The sequence below is a fragment of the Camellia sinensis genome, chromosome 2 (assembly GCF_055761805.1).
Source record: "Camellia sinensis isolate YWXY chromosome 2, ASM5576180v1, whole genome shotgun sequence".
NCBI classification, from domain to species: Eukaryota; Viridiplantae; Streptophyta; class Magnoliopsida; order Ericales; family Theaceae; genus Camellia; species Camellia sinensis.
Genome location: NC_138962.1, coordinates 222,397,855 through 222,411,591, shown reverse-complemented (window position 1 = coordinate 222,411,591; position 13,737 = coordinate 222,397,855). Strand labels below are relative to the sequence as shown.

General features: G+C 35.5%; 1 protein-coding gene across 1 annotated transcript; it reads right to left on the bottom strand.

Moving 5' to 3' along the window:
• Positions 1 to 7,273: 7,273 nt before the first annotated feature.
• On the bottom strand, positions 7,274 to 13,514 carry LOC114260750 (BTB/POZ domain-containing protein POB1). The gene is made up of 6 exons (XM_028200929.2): positions 13,064 to 13,514; positions 11,180 to 11,305; positions 10,485 to 10,606; positions 10,324 to 10,387; positions 9,678 to 9,957; positions 7,274 to 8,445 (listed from the first exon to the last, which is right to left on the bottom strand). The coding sequence occupies exons 1-6, from the start codon at positions 13,308 to 13,310 to the stop codon at positions 7,632 to 7,634; spliced, it is 1,653 nt and encodes a 550-aa protein (XP_028056730.2). The 5' UTR covers positions 13,311 to 13,514; the 3' UTR covers positions 7,274 to 7,631.
• Positions 13,515 to 13,737: the final 223 nt, after the last annotated feature.

Here is a 13,737-nt window from a genome sequence, read left to right as displayed (position 1 = left end):
TCATTTACCATTCTTTTTCTTCACCACTACTGTGTTTGATAGCCATGTTGGGTAGTTTACCTCTCAAATGGCCCTAGCCTGGAGAAGTCTGTCTACTTCTTCCTCCACTGCTTCGACGTGCATCAATGTTAGTCTTCTTGCTCGTTGAATTACAGGTTTGGCCGACCTGTCGACATTTAGTTTATGGCAGGTGACCTCAAGGTCAATGCCAGACATTTTGTAAGGCGTCCAGGAAAACACTTCAATGTTTGCCCTCAGGAAAGCCTCCAACTCTTTTTCCTCTTCTTCGGCTAAGCTCGAGCCGAGAAGGAAGAAGCGTTCTTCATCTCCCTCCTGGACGAGGATTTTCTTCAGTGCTTCTTCACTTTTCTCGGCTGGCGCCTTGCCGACGTCCTCTAGGACTTCCACATCTTCGTTTTCAATCTCTGCCTTTTCTGGTTCTCGTATGCTGCAGATAGATTTCATTACTGTCACGGAGCAATTCTTTGCCTGCAGCTGATCTCCTCTGACTTCTTCTATCCCATGCTCTATTGGGAACCGCAATAGTTGATGCAATGTTGAGGGAACAACCCTCATTGCATGCAACCATGGCCTTCCCAGGATAGCATTGTAAGGGGAGGGCGTGTCAATTACGGTGAACTCTGTCTTTATCTTCCTGGTGCCAGCCTGCACCTCCAAGCTCGTTGTTCCCAGTGGCCACGTCGGCGTTCCATTGAACCCGACCATTAGGCCATTGGATTGCTCCATATCGTCTGGGTGAAGGCCAAGCTCCTTGTAACACTTGACGTACATGATGTCACAAGAACTGCCTTGGTCAATTAGGATGCGCTTCACTTGGCACTCCCCGACCTGGAGGGATACTACCAAGGCATCATTGTGAGGATGTTGGACCATCTCAAGGTCGGCTTCAGTAAAGGACACTGCTGGTCCTTGGTACACTTCGGCTCGATGTCGTTTTTCCCCGACCTAGCACACGTGCTGCAAGTGTTTTACCCTCTGGGTCTCCCCCTTTATTTCGTTTTCGTTGACCTTCCAGTGAATTACATTAATTACCTGAGGTCCTCATGCCTGTAGTTACTGTGTTGGAGGAGGCGGAGCTGCTGGTGCCTGAGGCAGTCTTGCTTGTTCTTTCCTTATCCTGGCCTCATCTACAAGGTCCCTTAAATGGCCTTGCCTTACCAGGTCTTCCAGGTGTGCTTTCAGGGCTCTGTAACCCTGAGTCATATGCCCATCTTCGTTATGGTAAGCACAATGCTTACCAAGGCTTCTTCCCATAAATTCTCCTGGCACCCTAGCTGGTGCTCTGAAATAGGGCTGGGATCGGATTTTGTCTAGGACTTTGTGGATTGGAATCCGGAACACAGTTGTGACTGCCTGTGCAGCCCTCAGTCCTATCTCTTTGTTGGATCCGTTGTTACCTCGACCTCGCTTCGGTGACGTTACCTTTTTCTTGCTTTGTCTCCTTAGCTCCTGACGTGTTTTCCTCGGCTCTAGCATACTTCTCAATTCTAGCCATGAGCTCTTCCATGCTTTTTGGCAATGTCTTTGCCAAAGACTTTTGTAGTGGGCAGTCATCTTTTAAGCCGTTCTTGAAAGATACGACCGCCACCTCTTGGTTGCACTCGGATATTCAGTTGAACATCTCATAGTACCTTTTTGCATAGGCCCTAAGGCCTTCATCCTTACTGATTCTTAAAGCCATCAATGCGTCCACCCTTAATGGTTGTAGCTTGTTTGTCACGAACCTGGCCACAAACATCTCGGCTAGGCCTTCCCAGGTCTTCACACTTCCCTTTGGTAGTTTGTGAAACCAATCTGATGCAATCTCCCTGAAGGATGAGGGGAACACCTTGCAGAGCAGCGGCTCGTTCCCACTATATAATGCCATTGAGTTCAGGTATAATCCAACGTGGAAGTTGGGGTCTGACTTACCATCGTATATTTGGAACCTTGGCATACTGAATCTCTTTGGAGCCTCAAACTTGTCCAATTCCACCGAGAATGGTGTTCTCGGCTTAACAGAAGAAGTCACCTCGGCATCGGCATTCTGTTATTTCCTCTTGAGGTAATCTCTCAAGTCTTTTTTGCTCCACCCAGGAGCTCGGCTATCTCCCGACTTCAGTTTTTTCGGCATACTACTCTCAGCTTCATTGTGGGCCCTTTTCGACATTTCTCCATGAGTTGTGTCGAAGCACAGCTCCTGCCTTTGAACATGTCGATGTTCTTTGGGGTCTGCTTCTTTAGTGCGATGTGTTCTTCGTGACTCTTCTCTCCTTGACTCTCCTTGTCCGACCTCCCTAGAAGGCCGGTGAGAGTGTTTTTCGCTTTTGGTGTGCTGAGGGGCTATTGGGATTGGTTTCTGCCCTCCCTTCTGGGCATTGGCCGCTAGAATCGGCGTGTCCTGCAACGGGACTGGTGGCTGCATGACGTTATTTTGCATTATAAAATTGACGACCGATTGCAAGTCTGCCAACTTTTTTGCCATCTCTTTCACCTCTTCGTCCCTCCGCAGGCATCTGTCCTTCCATACCTGGAGGTCATCCTCGTTGTAGTATTCGCTTCGATCTGGTTTCTTTGGCACGTCGCCATCCTGGCCAACGTCTTTCTTGCCGTGATTCTAGTTCTGAGTCTCTCATTGCGACCATCTTCCTCCACGTTTGGGTCAACGTGTTTACCATTCCTAGTAGGGATTTCGTCTCCAACCTTATCCTTCTGTCTGTCACTGGCCATCTATTCTCTTTTCTTTCCCACAGACGGCGCCAAATTGTGTGAGTGAATTTCTGACCATACTGCCAAACTCAGTATTCAGCTGGAGAGCACTGGCAGACTAGATGGCACCTGACTGACCTGCAACAGAAAGAGAAGATTCCGGCGATGGTTCGTCCACCTGGGGGCACTCCGACGATCAAGTCAGTATATCTCTCAAAGATAATCGATAGTACTAATCTCACTGTTCAGAATATAAATTGCGTACTTTAGACCCATGGGGGTGCCTCTCTTTTATAGCCACCACTTACCTAACCCCAATAGAATCCTTGCTTCAATGGACTTTGGATTACTGCTAATCTTGGACTCCCAGTAGGATTGGAATAAACTCTCTAAGAGTCTTATCTTTATTCAAACTAAAGTCTTCTTCCATTCTAGGACTCTTGTCCCTTATCCGCTTATCTCGGATTTCGATATCTTCGGAGATAACCTCGGCCTAGTCGAGATAACCTCGGCATCACGACCAGGATACGTGGCACTTTGGCTGACACGTCGGCATCACCTTGACCACATGTTGGTCCTCAAAAAATATATTCCCACAAGACTCATTCAAATTTTGTTAGTTAATTTTTTTATATTTTTTTCAATTTTATTTTTTGCGTTCAAGATCGAGGTCATTAACATATTAATAAACAAATCCAAACATATTAAAACTTGGCTCGGTAACTCAGCTCGTTTAACATTTATTATTTATATATTAAATAATGTAAAAATATGTATAAAAATAAAATAAATATGTTGTTTATATATTTAAAAAATGTAAATGTAAATAATAGTTAACTATAGATAATATATTTATATAGTAATGGTTGTAGATATTATTATTTTAGTAAAATATTAATTTTTCTTATTATATTTCTATATATTGTATATATAATTATATAATTAAAGTTTCAATTGTAATTTTAGTTTCATACACAAATGTGAATTTAACATTTTTTTTGGCCCATTAAGGCTTATGAATAGGTTCAAATTCGAATCAAGTTTAAGCCAACTCGGCTCAAACTTAGTTCGTTAAATTTTTATTGAGTTTAAATTCGTTAAAATCTTAATAAATAAGTCTAAACATACTAAAACTCAATTTGCCTTGACTCATTTGCAACCCTACCTTTGAGTGGTTCAGAAACAAATTTGAGCTCGGCTTGATAAGGATTCGTTCAAACTCCGTTCATTAATTTTTTTTTTTCATATTCGAGCTCAAGTTCGTTAAAATTTTAATAAATAAAACCCAAATATACTAAAATTCGACTCGTTAACTCGGCTTGCTTAACATTTATTATTTATAAATTAAATAATGTAAAAATATGCATAAAAAATAAAATAAATGTTATTTATATATTTTAAAAATATAAATATAAATAATAGTTAACTATAAATAATATATTTATATAATAATGATAGTAAATATTATTATTTTAATAAAATATTGATTTTTCTTTCAGTATATCTATAATAAAGCAGGACGATTTTTGAATTTGTCCTACACACATTTGTCTTACTAGGACATTTGGACGACTCAAATCTATTCAAATTATAAAATAACAGTTGAGATATATTTTTCAAAAAATATTTTATATGTACATTTTCTATTTTCCCGCTCCTCTCTTACTATTTCATTTTTTCACCTATCCTTTCATGATCCCATGATCTCACCTTCCTCTCTCTTTTCTTTTTATTTTTTTTTTATTTTCTCCCAATTTTATTTTTCACTCTATTTTTTTTTCACTGTTTTATTCACTTATTTTTATTCATATTATATGAAAAAGTTTGCAATCTCAAAATTAGAAGTTAGATTTTACTATGTGTAGTGGAGGTTATATTAATGAATTTTATAGTTCACAAATTAAATGAATTTGAACAATTAATTATTATTTTTAAATATATTGAATACCTGATAGACTTCATAAATTTAGATCTCATATGAATCTTTAACATTTATATAATAAAGCAGGATGGTTTTTGAATTTGTCCTACTAGGACATTTGGATGGCTCAGATCTATTCAAATTATAAAACAACAGATGAGATATATTTTTTTAAAAACATCCTACATGTACATTTTCTATTTTTCCGCTTTTCTATCTTACTTTTTTCTTTTCTCGCCCATCCTTCTATGTTCCCATGATCCCACCTTGTTTTTCTCTCTCTCTCTCTCTCTTTTTAAAAAAAAAAAATATCTCTCTATTTGTTTATTTTTTTCTCTTTTTTGTTCACTTATTTTTATTCATATTATATGGAAAAGTCTACGATCTCATAATTAGGAGCCAGATTTTACTGTGTAGTGGAGATTATATTAATAATTTTTTTAGTTCACAAATTAAATGAATTTGAACAATTAATTATTATTTTAAAATATATTAAATACCTGATAGTTTTCGTAAATTTTAGACCTCATATGAATCTTCAACGTCTATATAATAAAGTAGGATAGTTTTTGAATTTGTCCTACACATATTTGTCCTACTAGGACATTTAGATGGCTCAGATCTATTCAAATTATAAAATAATAGCTGAGATATATTTTTCAAAAAATATCTTACAAGTTACATGTACATTTTATATTTTTTCGCTTCTCTCTCTTACTCTTTCCTTTTCTCATCTATCATTTCATGATCCCATTATCCCACCTTCCTCTCCCTTTCTTTTTATTTTTTTATTTTCTTCCGTTTTTATTTTTCTCTCTATTTGTTTTTTTTTATTTTCTCTTTTTTGTTCAGTTATTTTTATTCATATTATATAGAAAAGTCTGCGATCCCAGAATTATGAGCTAAATTTTACTAAGTGTAGTGGAGATCAAATTAATGAATTTTATAATTCACAAATTAAATGAATTTGAACAATTAATTATTATTTTTAAATATATTGAATACTTGATAGAATTCATAAATTTAGATCTCATATGAATCTTCAACATATTTTAATAAAGCAGGACGATTTTTGAATCTTCAACATATTTTTGTTTTATTAGGACATTTGAATGGATCATATTTGTCCAAATTATAAAACAATGGCTGAGGTATATTTCCTAAAAAAATATACGATATATACATTTTTTACTTTCCCACTTCTCCCTCTCTTACTTTTTTCTTTTCTCACCCATCTTTTCACGATTCCATGATCCCACATTCATCTCTTTTATTTTTTTATTTTGTTTTTCTCTTTATTTGTTTATTTTATTTTGTTTTCTCTTTTTTGTTCAATATATTTTACACATATTTCCATACAATGTATGTATGCCTGTAATGCACTAGGACATTACGGACATCTATACAATTTCCATATAATTATATAGGCAAAAACAATATAATATGTATGCCCGTGAAAATTGTGTATAGCAGACACATCTATCTATCTAACTATATATTATATAAGCAAAAGTAAGTTTTCGTGAGAAATTTCGTGAGAATTTCAAAATTTTATAATAAATTTGTAATTTTATCAAATTAAAAAAAAAAATTAAATAGTATTGAGATTACAATTATATTCTAATTCTAATATTATTTATTTAGGCACGGACATACGCTAATTTATATATATTATATATATAATTATATAATCAAAATTTTAATTATAACTTATTCTTATACATAAATATAAATTTGTATTTTTTTAACACCTTAAAACTCTTGAACAAACTCAAACTCGAATCAAGTCTAAACCAACTCGCCTAAAACTCAGATCATTAAATTTTTATTTAGCTCGAGTTTGAACTCATTAAAATTTTAATAAACAAACTTAGACATACTAAAATTAGACTCGATTCGTTGGCATCTCTATCTCAAAATCTAAAACGTAAATATTGAAAATCTTAGCTATTAAGAGGTTGTTTGGGATGTCTTAAATAAATGCACTTTTTGACTTTTTAAACTAAAAAATTAAGAAAAAAAATATGATTGTTTGGATTAACTTTTTAATATTTTATGAAAAAATGTGTATTAAAAAATTATATAAATTAGTGTGTAAGAGAAAATTAAGATTGAGAATTATACCACCGTACTTTTTGACTTTTGATAAATAGTGATAACTTTTTAACTTCTTAACTTTTTGAATAATTTTTTAAATTTTTGACTTTTTAGGCACATGCCAAACTTGGCCTAAATCCATTCAACTCAAATAGCTATTTTTACACGGCAAAACTCTCAAATTTAATCTTAAAAACTAAAACAATCAAATATAAAATTTGATATATTTTCCTTGAATGAAGTGTGTCAAGTCGCTTGGTTTCATTTCATTTCATTTCAAACACAAAAAATACAACCTTTTATTGTCAAAAGCACACATTCTAAAAAGAAAACTGTTATTTCCAGAGGCCAAAACACCTATTCCACATCCCCTCTCTTGAACACTAATTTCTTGCATCATGTATGCAAACAAAACCTGATGTAAGGTACAACATCATGTCATGTTAAACAAAAATAAAGGTGTAAATGTATGCAAGTGAAAACTATATCCCACGTCACAACTTTTACGAACACCGGACACACACACATTCATAAAACTAAGTACAATTATTTTGAATTTTGAAATGTTCCCATTGAAAATGCATTTTCTCAAAGATGAATCTCAGAATCAGATTCAACTTCAAATTGCATAAAGTCTGGTAAGGTCAGAGAACAGGTAATCATTCAAAATCCCAGGAATCCATTTACTTTTACACTATCTAATCTATTCCCTGGAGCACAATTTGGCCCCAAGGACTAAAGAGCAATAATAATTATTGTTTGACATCTGAACTAGAAACATTAGTAAAAGGCATTACCTCTAGTGCTCTTCTCAAATCCAAGGTCAAGAAGGTTGTTAGCCCTACCCAAGAACGTAGAAATTAACACAAAGTTGTAGGGGGAGAGAGAGTGAAAGGTAGAGCTATCAATGCCTGATCGTAAGCTCAGCCCTGAGATGGAGGACGCCATTGATGAAGTAAAGACTATCCTCGGCCATGAATGAAGGCCACTGTACTGCAAATAAGTTACGGTACCCAACAGCTTTGCCACCAGTGAAAGTGTAATTGCCCTTGTATTTGCTAATGTACTCCTCTGTTGGCTTTGATCGAGCCGCAAACTCGTAATCAACGGCAAAAGAAACTGACCCTTTTTCCTGCATTCCAAGAAACAGCCCAAAGCAATGGAATGAGCTCTGTTGATCCATGTTGCAATGTGCTGAGAGGAAGAAACCTTGGCCGCCCAAGTGGAAAGCTTGGGAATAGACCCGCCCGGATGGGTACAAGTTTGCACACTCCTCTCGTTTTAAATCAAGGTAAACGACACATTGTTGTCGTGGAAGTTCGAACTCAACAACCTTCACAGGGCGATACTTGTAGGCACGTTCAACGAAGCGCCGGTTTGTCGAAGCAGACTCTTCTGCAGCAAGGGTTCGCTGACGGTGTGGCGCCTCGGCCTTGAAAAAAAGAGCCTCTAGCACAACCTTGGATGCAAGCTCATGATCAAAGTCGTTGCAGATCAAAACCTTCTTAAGCTTCCGGCATGTCATGTAAGGGAAGCGAATGTAGCGACCAAGGTGAGAACCGAGAACTTCCCGACGTTCCTCCAGTTTTGGGTACTGGGCTCTTGCCCACTTCAATACGAAGTCATATACTGCATCTTCTGATGCCACCTGGAGATCATCACTTGACAAAATTGCCTCAATTCCAGCAAGGGGCAAGCTCATAACCTCGTCCTGGAACCTGGCAAAAAAAGGAAAAAACTCGTAAACATGCTCCTCAAACAGCATCTAACATTAGTTATAGCAGTCGTACACTGTTTGGCAATAATAAAGGACGGACACACCAAGAAAAGTTAATTTTTCAGAACAAAAGGTGGTATTAGTTTGGCAATAATAAAGGACGGACACACCAAGAAAAGTTAATTTTTCAGAACAAAAGGTGGTATTCAGGTGTTTTTGTAACCATGCAATATTCATGTGTTTTTTACACTTTGAACCTGAATATGACCTACTGGATTGATTCACCATGTTAATCAGCTTACAGAACAGATTCATTTCCTTAAAGATGATGCAAGGGATGAATGTCGAAACAGTTTAGAGAAGTTTTTGTGCCCAGTAACTCGGAGTCATCTCAGGAAACAAAATATAAAGCATTGCATCTCAAGAGATCATAGAGTTTTGGACCTTTTTCATATGCATTTAGCAGTTTCCTACAGAATAAAGTTATTCCTTCCAAACCTGGGCATGGTATGAATTGATTTTCCAAGCTGAGAACAAAGACATCTAATGAGATTGAAATGATGCTTAAACCTTCTCTCATGCTTTGATATGGAGCTAACCCACCTAACCGCTTAAAAAATAATATGTTTTGTGTTTGGTTTCAATTTTCTGGATTCAATTTTTTAGAAATTAAGTTTTTTATTTTTTGTATTTTTTTTGTTTTTAGTGAATATTTTTAAAATTTTAAGTAATTTTTTTACTTTTTTAGATGCACCTTACTTAGATGTATCTAAAAAGTAAAATTTTTGTAAATAAATATTTTAAAAAATCAATAAATACACAAGAATACGAAAAATGTACTGAATTCTCGTATTTTTTTAAAATATATTTTTGGTATTTAGTGAATTTTCTAATGATTTTTTTTCAAAAATATTATACTTTTTAAGTGTATTTATGTTAGGCGTATCTAAAAATTAAAAAAAAATGCTTAGAATATTAAAAAAATTCAGTGAAAACAAAAAAATACGAAAAACAAAAAATTTCAATTTTCTGAAAAGTGAAACCTGAAAATCCAAACCAAACAAGTTGATAATTCAAATCTCAATTGCAAAGAGGAAACCAATCCAAAAGGGACAAAATAACAGTATACAACATAAAACAACACTTCTTTTATGGAAACAAAACTACAGACGTTCAAAAGGGCAAAGATTCGAGACAGGAGAACATGAGGCACCTGTGAAGAGAGGGACTTACTTGGTAATGTCTTTATAACGGGCCGCAAGGAATTGCTTTGCTGTGTCAGTCAAAGGCTGAACTGCTTCACCCATTAAGACACTGGAAGGAAGCTCCAAATATAGCAATGCGGACTCTGGAGTCATGGGCAAATTGCGTAATAACCGGCTGCAATACCGCATGCCTGAAGCAACCTCAAACTTGTCCGCAGCCATCAACACATCCAGCAAAGCAGGAGCAGTAGTTGTAGATAAGGTACCGCTATACATAAAATTCAGGAGCTCCATGAGGGCAGCTTCCTCTGTTCCATGAGAGTTAAAAAAAGGATGGTTATTTAAGGAAACATAACTGTAATTTACCAGTGTCTATTCCTTTCTCACAAATCACTTAAACAAGTCCAACTGTTCCAATGAAACTAAAAATATTATGGTACAACAACAACGTAGGTAATTTTTTTTATAAAATTTTTTTGGGAAAGGCCTCCTTTCAATCATCTTAAAGCTGGTTTGTGTCTTTTCAAAACATTAGTTATTAAACATTCTATAGGAAAATGCAACTTGAAGATATTAGTCATGCAAAAAGTAAAATTTCATGTTTGATACTGAGCAAGAGTCGGACAAACCAAAACACAGTCCAAAAAGAAGAATGCTAGAAATTTAATCCATACCAGAGGCATTGATTCGTAAAGTGACATGCCGCTGTTCTGACTCTCTCATCCCATTTGAGAAGAGCTACATAAATGATAAAACAGAATGGAGTGGAACATCATCCAGAACTGTTATAAAGCAAAGAAAGAAAACCAACTTGAAGAAACATAATGATCCTTACCTTATAGAAAAATGGACTTTTTGCTGCTAAAATGGGAGAGCTGATGTGTAAGGTCTTAACTCTCAGAACTGTAGAACAATCCATGCTCCAGTCTGAATCATTACTATTTGCAGCTTCATCTCCTGCAAAATAATACGCATTAAAATAACAAGAGCTGACCATAGCAGCATGTAGAAGGCTGTTGACTTCTCAGTGGCATAAAAAAGGTAATAATCAAAGTTTTAAATATTGGTCGTAAAGTTTTAAATATCGGCTGGTGGCTTCTCTGAAACACCACTTCTTTCAGGGAAACAATACGACAATATAGAGCATAAAACAACACTTGTTCCGGTTTAATTGTCATATTTGAGATTCATAGTGATCACTTCCACGAATATTTTTAAAGACAAGACTACCAATAATTCAAAGGAAATTTTTTGACAGCAGACAGAGTTACATGGCAGAACAAAATTTTGCATAGCTGAACCCAAAAAAGTTGGGAATTTTGGGAATTGTGCAGCTTAATAGCTAACTTTCTATTAGTCTTTTTCTTTTTCCAAATTTTCAAAACTAAAATGATAGTTGCAATTAAAGATGGTTGGTTGTGGGAGAAATTATGAATAGACTGAAATCCTATTGATTTGGAATGACTTTTGGAGCCAAGAAAAATCAAAACACAAGAAAAATTGTAACTGGACTTGAAATCGAACTATCACCTGAATGTGATTCTTCAATCATTGCACCTGCTTCCTCATCTTCGTCTTCACAGCCCACGCCATCATCAGTATCAATCTGGTTACAATTCAAAATCTCCTCCTCAGGGCATCCAGCAGTATCCACAGCTGTAAGCATATAGTCAATGTCAATCAACATCAGTACGATTATCCAAAAGGTGCAGAAGTATGATAACTCTACACAATATGCATCACATAGTAGAAAGGGAAATAATCTATTTCAAAGAGAACCCTCCCAATTAATGAATCAATCAAATATTTGATCTACAATAAGAGCATCTATACTAATATATAATGTGAGCACCCAAGTTGGTGTGAACTCTGTCACGCTATTTTGTTTACCAATTATGCTCTACAAATAACATATTCGGTTTCACAAACGGGGTGTAAACATGGAAACTAAAATTTTGCCCCATGTTCAACCCAACCCAAAAAACTGTTAAAATTTTAAGATTTTGAACTCAATTGGACTTTCACAACCTTATTCACTGGAAGGAAACGATACTAAGCACACGCATCACATGTGCCACCACTTCTAGTAAAGTAAATAAGACAACCCATCAGGGTCCAACATGTAAAAAATGACAATTAAACAATAGTAACGTGTTTTCCTATCTGTAATCTCTATCAATTTAACTGCAGCATTAAAACATGTAAAACTCTGACCATTTTCACAATTGCTCACATAACAGACCATCTGTTACGAAATTAAAAACTACTTTTTCCAATATCTTTGAAATAGCTGCATTTAAATCTTACCCTTCAAAATACATCAACGAACCAATTTGCATGCTAAAATTTAAACAATAGAGGTAAATTGAAATCAAATTAAAGAGATAATCCCAACATTAATCAAATTTTAAAAAATTACCATCAGCCATGGCAATAAAGCTGTTTACATCACATGCCTCACCCTTGAAAATTAAATTAGGTTCAGAGGTAAATCAAATTAATGAGATAGTCCCAAGATTAATCAATTTCCAAAAGTTTTACAATCAACCATGGCAATAAAGCTGTTTACATCACAGGTCTCACCCTAAAAATTAAATCAGGTTCAAGCTTATTACTATACAAAGTCTTGGTTTGAAAAGTGATGAACTTAACCTCAATCAAACAAAATGGTTGAATAATGCTAAGTTTCTTATTTCTCAAGTCTAGCATTAATTATATCCCATCTCAAAATTTCAGTTTCTTTTCTCTCCCATATTTTCTCAGCAACCAAACCAAATTATATACACATTTTTAACAACAATAGGAACATCAACCACAACCAACCCAAATCTCCACAAATAACCTTAAATCAAAACATGAATCAAAGCCTGCACATTCAATAAAAGAATCAAAATAAGAAATGATTATTTCACAAGGGTCCGTTTAATTAGCGAGCTATTAATGGATTATGCAAGAAAGAGAACCAAAAGAAAATAAAACTTTTTTGGTGTTTGTTTGAAATTTCGCATACAATCTCTTAAACAATAAAATTAGATTTTGAGTTCCCACAAAATATGCAAAAATTATTACTTTACAGAACAGTCATCAAACTTCCTAGATTTTTCCATGGTTCCATCCCCTTGTTTAAAATGGACAAACACAATTAGGTAAAATATTTTTTCTTGCAGCTTTCGTGCTTCCCAAACTGAAAACCTAAATTTTTCAATCATTTTCTCGCAAAATTTTCATCATAATCAGATGCATGAAACAAATTATCAAACTTCCCAGAACAATTGTATCAAACTTTGCCGATTTTCCCCATGGTTCCATCCCCGGTTTGAAACGGACAATTAGGTAAAATATACAAATTTTTCTCGCGACTTTCGTGCTTCCCAAACAAAAAAGCTAAAAATTTTCAATAATTGAAGTACTGACCGTTATCTTTCTTGATATCTTCTCTCCTGCGCTTCCGATGCCTGGCCCAATCGGCGAGACTATGACATCCCTCGCCGTCCCATCTCGTCTCCGGCGAATCGGCCATGATTTCGATTCGGAGAACTCGATCTGAGAAGTTGCTATCATTGAATGCGAAGCCAAAATCACCGTCGCGACCGCCGTTGGGCGAGAATTCCGAGTCCATCACCGTCCTCGGATCGAAAAGATCCAAACTTGTGTCCTTCATCTCCTCGCTCTCTCTCTCTCTCTCTCTCTATAAATAAATTTCTCTCTCTAGAAGAAGGAGAGAGGCGAAGAAGAAGAAGAAATGTTGAAGATTGAAAACCCTAACTGGCCTCACCTGGCGTTATCCAAACGAACAGAGAGAGAGAGAGAGAGTTTCTGACAACTGTTCCCAATACTAAAATAAGGTTAGAGAGAGGTAAGAAATAGGTGGCTCATGTGCTTTACATTTTATAAAGGAAAATGTTAAAGGTCCCAAATTTTCTACTAAATAAATGATCAAATGTCTCATATGGGTGTGAGACTTACAAAATTGCAGACTCTACACCTATCTGAGATATTTGATCGTTTGTTTGGTAGAAAATTTGGTATCCTAGCATTACTCTTTTATAAATAAATTTAGCTGTCGTTTGGAAGGTGGGTTAGTTTTT

Excerpts from the sequence above, each read along its gene's own strand:
- LOC114260750 (XM_028200929.2), bottom strand. The coding sequence starts at position 13,310 with ATGAAGGACACAAGTTTGGATCTTTTCGATCCGAGGACGGTGATGGAC. Across the intron at positions 11,306-13,063 it reads AGATATCAAGAAAGATAACG|CTGTGGATACTGCTGGATGC; the intron begins GTCAGTACTTCA and ends ATATGCTTACAG. Across the intron at positions 8,446-9,677 it reads CGTTATAAAGACATTACCAA|GTTCCAGGACGAGGTTATGA; the intron begins GTAAGTCCCTCT and ends TTTTTTTGCCAG.